The following is a 4,759-nucleotide window of genomic DNA, read 5'->3' on the forward strand; positions in this document are numbered from 1 at the left end:
ATATTTAATAATCTATATTATAAGATGGAGATTCATTTTTAAGTGAAAAAATATTTGTATTAATAATATAAAAGTTTTATTTATTATCAGTTCATAATTCATCATTTATTTTTATTATAAATTATTCAAAAAAATATTATAAATAAATATAAATAACTAATAATGTCCTAACCGTATAAAAATCTTTAGTGTAACATTACATATTCTTAATAGTACTTTGTAGATCTAAAGTACATTTGTAACTAGAAGTAGAACGTGTTACGTTTATTTTTTTGAGTGACAAAATGCACAACCTATGAATGAGAAGGAATGATATAATCTAACCTAATCTTTTCCTTCATTCATCTTTTTATTATTACAATTCGCGAGTTAAGAGAAAGAAAGAGAAATAGAGAGAGAAAATGGGTGTAGACTACTACAAGGTTCTTCAGGTAGATAGAAGCGCCAGCGATGATGATCTTAAGAAAGCATATCGAAAGCTTGCAATGAAGTGGCATCCTGATAAGAACCCTAACAACAAGAAAGATGCTGAAGCCAAGTTCAAGCAAATCTCTGAAGCCTATGATGTATGTTATTTCATTTTCATTTCAAAGTTTCAATTTTTCAGCAATATAGTTGTTTTCAATTCGTGGGTTTTCGACATAATCCCGATTTCATTCTTTTCCCCAAATTTTGCATTTTTTATGAAGGGATTTATTAAGATTGCTGTTTTGAATATTTAGGGTTTTTTGTATTCTGATTTGAATATTGAAAGCTGAATGTTTTAACACAGTCCAAAATTTGGTTTCACTCCAAAATTGCAATTTTTTCAGGACTATAGCGGGAGAGGTGTTTTTTAATCTGTTGATTTTTTAACCCTAATTTTGTTCTTGAAGTGCTGGATATTTGTGTGCAATTAAAATTTTAACCTTGATTTCTTATTTAACACAATTCAAATATGATATTTCAAAAACCTGTTTCTGTTTTTTCTCCAATGGGATTGAGCCAAAAGAGTTGCTTTGGAATTGTGAAAGGTTTTCCCTAATTTGAGTTTTGGACAGGTTTTGAGTGATCCACAAAAGCGAGCTGTGTATGATCAGTATGGCGAGGAGGGGCTGATGGGGCAGGTGCCACCACCGGGAGCTGGGGGTTTTCCCGGTGGGAGCAATGGCAGTCAGACATCTTTCCGGTTCAACTCTAGAAGTGCAGATGATATATTTTCTGAGTTTTTCGGGTTCTCCAGTCCCTTTGGTGGAATGGGAGATATGGGTAGCCGTGCTGGCCCCTCTGGCTTTTCTAGGGGAGGTGTGTTTGGGGATGATATCTTTGCCCAATTTAGGGGTGGTGCTGGAGATGGCTCTGGGCATATGCCTAGGAAAGGTGCAGCCATAGAGAGAACACTGCTATGTAGTTTGGAAGATTTGTATAAAGGGATTACCAAGAAAATGAAGATTTCAAGGGATGTTATCGATTCCAGTGGGTGAGTTGTCTACCCTTACTTGCTAGTATGTTTATTTTCTAATTTCATCAATTAAACAGGACTTTACTTACATGTGTGTCATTGGATAGAATTAGATCTCGAAGTTTGAAGTCAATTTTGATGATCTGCTTTGGGCAAAGCAATGTGTTGTTATTTGCTGTTTAGTCTTAATCACATTTATAAATTTGAAAAATTAAACTGTACACATAGTGGTGGAGGTAGACTTATAATACTAATAGATTTTGTTTTTTAAAAGTTCGGACTCTCTTTTCACAAACAAGATTGTATGTAAAAACTATCAAGTGTTAAAAAAATATTGACGGTGTGAAAGTCTCCCTAACCTGATGAGATGTGTTGTCCCTTTGTGCACATTTTCAGTCTTGTATATTAACTTTCTATTTGCTAAAAAGTATCTTATTGCATTAAACTGGATTAGCAGCAACTAGCGGGGTTAGGTCCATGATGAACTATGTTTAGAATCTCTTCTGGTTGGCTTGAATATACTTGCATTTTCCTATTTTTGCCTCCTTGGGGTTTGGTCAATGAAATCATCTAGGTAGTCCATTGCATGAGATAGCGGTGGTCATGGGCGTTGCCGTCCCTCCCTGCGATTGGCTGTCGCGAGTGGATTAGCAGCAGAATCGCGCTCCAAAGCCCCTCCAATGTGTTTGAACCCTAATTTTAATGGGAAATATCCTTTTGCCCTTATTTTTTAATACATGCCATTGGTTTTTTAGGATTTTTATTAATTACTCCTCGCTTCCTTCCTTTTTTAAAAGACACATGAGAGTACTTCCTTCCCTTTAAAAAAGATGTAGGAACACATGATTCTTTAGAAGAAATTGAAGAGTCAACCCCAATTCCTTCCTTTCTTCCCCTTCACTACCTTCTGTGAATTTCTTTTTGTTTTCCTCCTTTACTTATCTTTTTCCCTTAGTTGTAGTGGCTGTCCCACTACCTGCTATACTGCTGTAGTTTTTTGGGCTCGACCGCTATGCTCCAGTGTCCGCAATTGACTACCTAGGAAATCATGAAGAGATGTTGTATGACAAGATTAAATGTATTTGTATATAGAATTAAGTTTATGATGTTAAATGGTCATTTGTTGTATAAGAAAAACTTCTTAATATGTAACTTGCATATCTACATAATTAACATGTGAATTATCTTATCTAATTTTTTGGTTCAAGATGTCATTGCCATTTTTCAAGTACCAGCAATATGTTTCTAAACCAAAATGGTTGTTACATGTTAGAAAGAGTATTCCGTTGCATAGACACATAGGTAGTCTACAATTTAGACATTTGCATGTGAAAATGTTTCAGATTGCCCCTTTTCAACTGAAGTCTTTCCATTATTAGTGAGAATATAGTGTACATTGGAGTACTTGTCATGTGAGATGGCTTTTTCATAGCCAAGTGTCAATTTTGTTCCCATTAGCATTCATTTTTTTGTTACTTCTTTTGTATTAATAAACTAAGAGCAACTTTCATATGGTTTCTTAAGAATCATCTTTGGTAGAAAGTATAAGGAGAAACTATGTGGCATAAAATAATTGTATGAATTCCTTGTTTCCAAATGTAAGCTTCGATTTAAGTTTAGGAAGAGAATCTAGCATGCCAACAAAACAAAGTGGAATAGTAATAAAAAAGAACAAACATTCTGAATGGAACAAATCTATGCCACTTTTTTGTTAATGTATGATTTATTCTAGTTACAAAAGACTTAAAATATGTTCTAAGTCCTTGTAAAATAATTTTTTTGTTAAATCCTTACAATTTAGTTTATTTTGATTTTTATTATTTGAAGGTATACAAATGTTAAAATAAAAAAAGAAGTAATATTCATGTTTTCTATACTGGTTTGAGCTCCTATATGTCGCTACCAACACACTATGTCTTTCAAATGCCACTTGAGAGTGTGCAGTTGTGCTTCAATTTGTATATATCATGTCAGATTCATGATACAATGTAATTATTTTTGTGTAGGAGGCCCACCACGGTAGAGGAAATTCTTTCAATTGTGATCAAACCAGGTTGGAAGAAGGGAACAAAGATAACTTTTCCAGAGAAAGGAAATGAACAGAGAGGAGTTATACCTGCAGACCTTGTCTTCATCATTGATGAAAAGCCTCACAGTGTCTTTAAGAGGGATGGCAATGATCTTGTTATCACACAAAAGACATCTCTTGTAGAAGCCTTGACAGGTTACACGGCCCAGCTGACAACCCTTGATGGACGAAATCTTACTGTCCCCATAAATTCCATCATTAGTCCAACATATGAAGAAGTTGTTAATGGGGAGGGTATGCCCATCCCTAAAGATCCTTCGAAGAAGGGGAACTTGAGAATCAAGTTCAATATCAAGTTTCCTTCTAGACTTACATCAGAGCAGAAAAGTGGGATTAAGCGATTATTGACTTCTCCATGAGTAGTCTCAGTATATGTAACAAAGATTGGAATTATTTTACTTGTTTTTTTTTATGGAAACTCTTGTCTCTGTGAACTAGATTTCCATTGTTTATTGTTTATACCTCCATGTCTTTAGTTTTTGGTATTGACAATGTTTTTCTTGACCAGTTGTTTTTATGATAAGTGTTGGAATACTTGAATTTGTTTGTATTAACACATTTTAATGTTTTATCTTTTCTCCTTTGTCTTGGTTTTTTTTTTCTCTCTTGGTTTCTCATGGCTTTTTTTGGAGAATAGACTCATATTTTTTCTCTGATTTGACGAGCTTAGTACAATGTTTATGGGTTTGTACCATGCTTTGATAAATACTTGAGAGTTGGATATGAAACATTTGATTTGTCCTTCAAACTCAAAGTTGATCTTATTAATTTTGTAAATGTCTTTCGCATGCATACTTACCAAGTTCATGATATTAAGATGATTCTTTTAATGATTTGTCACTTTTTGATTGGCTAGCTAATGGTGGTTCAAAACATGATTTTGAATTTAGGATATGGCCTTCTGAAGAAACTTCATAGAAGCATGTTTGATATGAAGGAGGTTGGTTATTTTAGGGAGTAATTTTTGTTTTATCTTTTATTTTTGGGATGTACAAAATAAAATAACTAAACTTGTAAGCCTTTGCCTTCTCCTAATCTACTTACACCTTTTAATGGCAAATAATGTTTCAAAAATTAAACCTCTACATTCAAGTTGTCTTATGAGCTATCTTTGTCTTATGTTCAATTACTCATGATTACTTTGTCTAATTCTATTCCAATTAAACCATTAATTTTTCACTCAAATTAATAACTTTTTTATAAGGGTGTCTTTGAGCTTATGGCTGGAG

The 4,759-nt window shown here is 33.6% G+C and overlaps 1 protein-coding gene across 1 annotated transcript; it reads left to right on the forward strand.

The window, feature by feature from the left end:
* Nucleotides 290-4,037, forward strand: LOC109361074 (dnaJ protein homolog 1). The gene is made up of 3 exons (XM_019606385.1): nt 290-566; nt 1,041-1,459; nt 3,448-4,037. Exons 1-3 carry the CDS (start codon nt 402-404, stop codon nt 3,887-3,889), a joined length of 1,026 nt encoding a protein of 341 aa, XP_019461930.1. The 5' UTR covers nt 290-401; the 3' UTR covers nt 3,890-4,037.

Source organism: Lupinus angustifolius, chromosome LG11 (genome assembly GCF_001865875.1).
Source record: "Lupinus angustifolius cultivar Tanjil chromosome LG11, LupAngTanjil_v1.0, whole genome shotgun sequence".
NCBI classification, from domain to species: Eukaryota; Viridiplantae; Streptophyta; class Magnoliopsida; order Fabales; family Fabaceae; genus Lupinus; species Lupinus angustifolius.

Bases quoted from the DNA above. Each gene is read 5' to 3' on its own strand.
- LOC109361074 (XM_019606385.1), top strand. From the start codon at position 402: ATGGGTGTAGACTACTACAAGGTTCTTCAGGTAGATAGAAGCGCCAGC. The intron at 567-1,040 runs GTATGTTATTTC...AGTTTTGGACAG, and splicing joins AAATCTCTGAAGCCTATGAT to GTTTTGAGTGATCCACAAAA. The intron at 1,460-3,447 runs GTGAGTTGTCTA...ATTTTTGTGTAG, and splicing joins GATGTTATCGATTCCAGTGG to GAGGCCCACCACGGTAGAGG.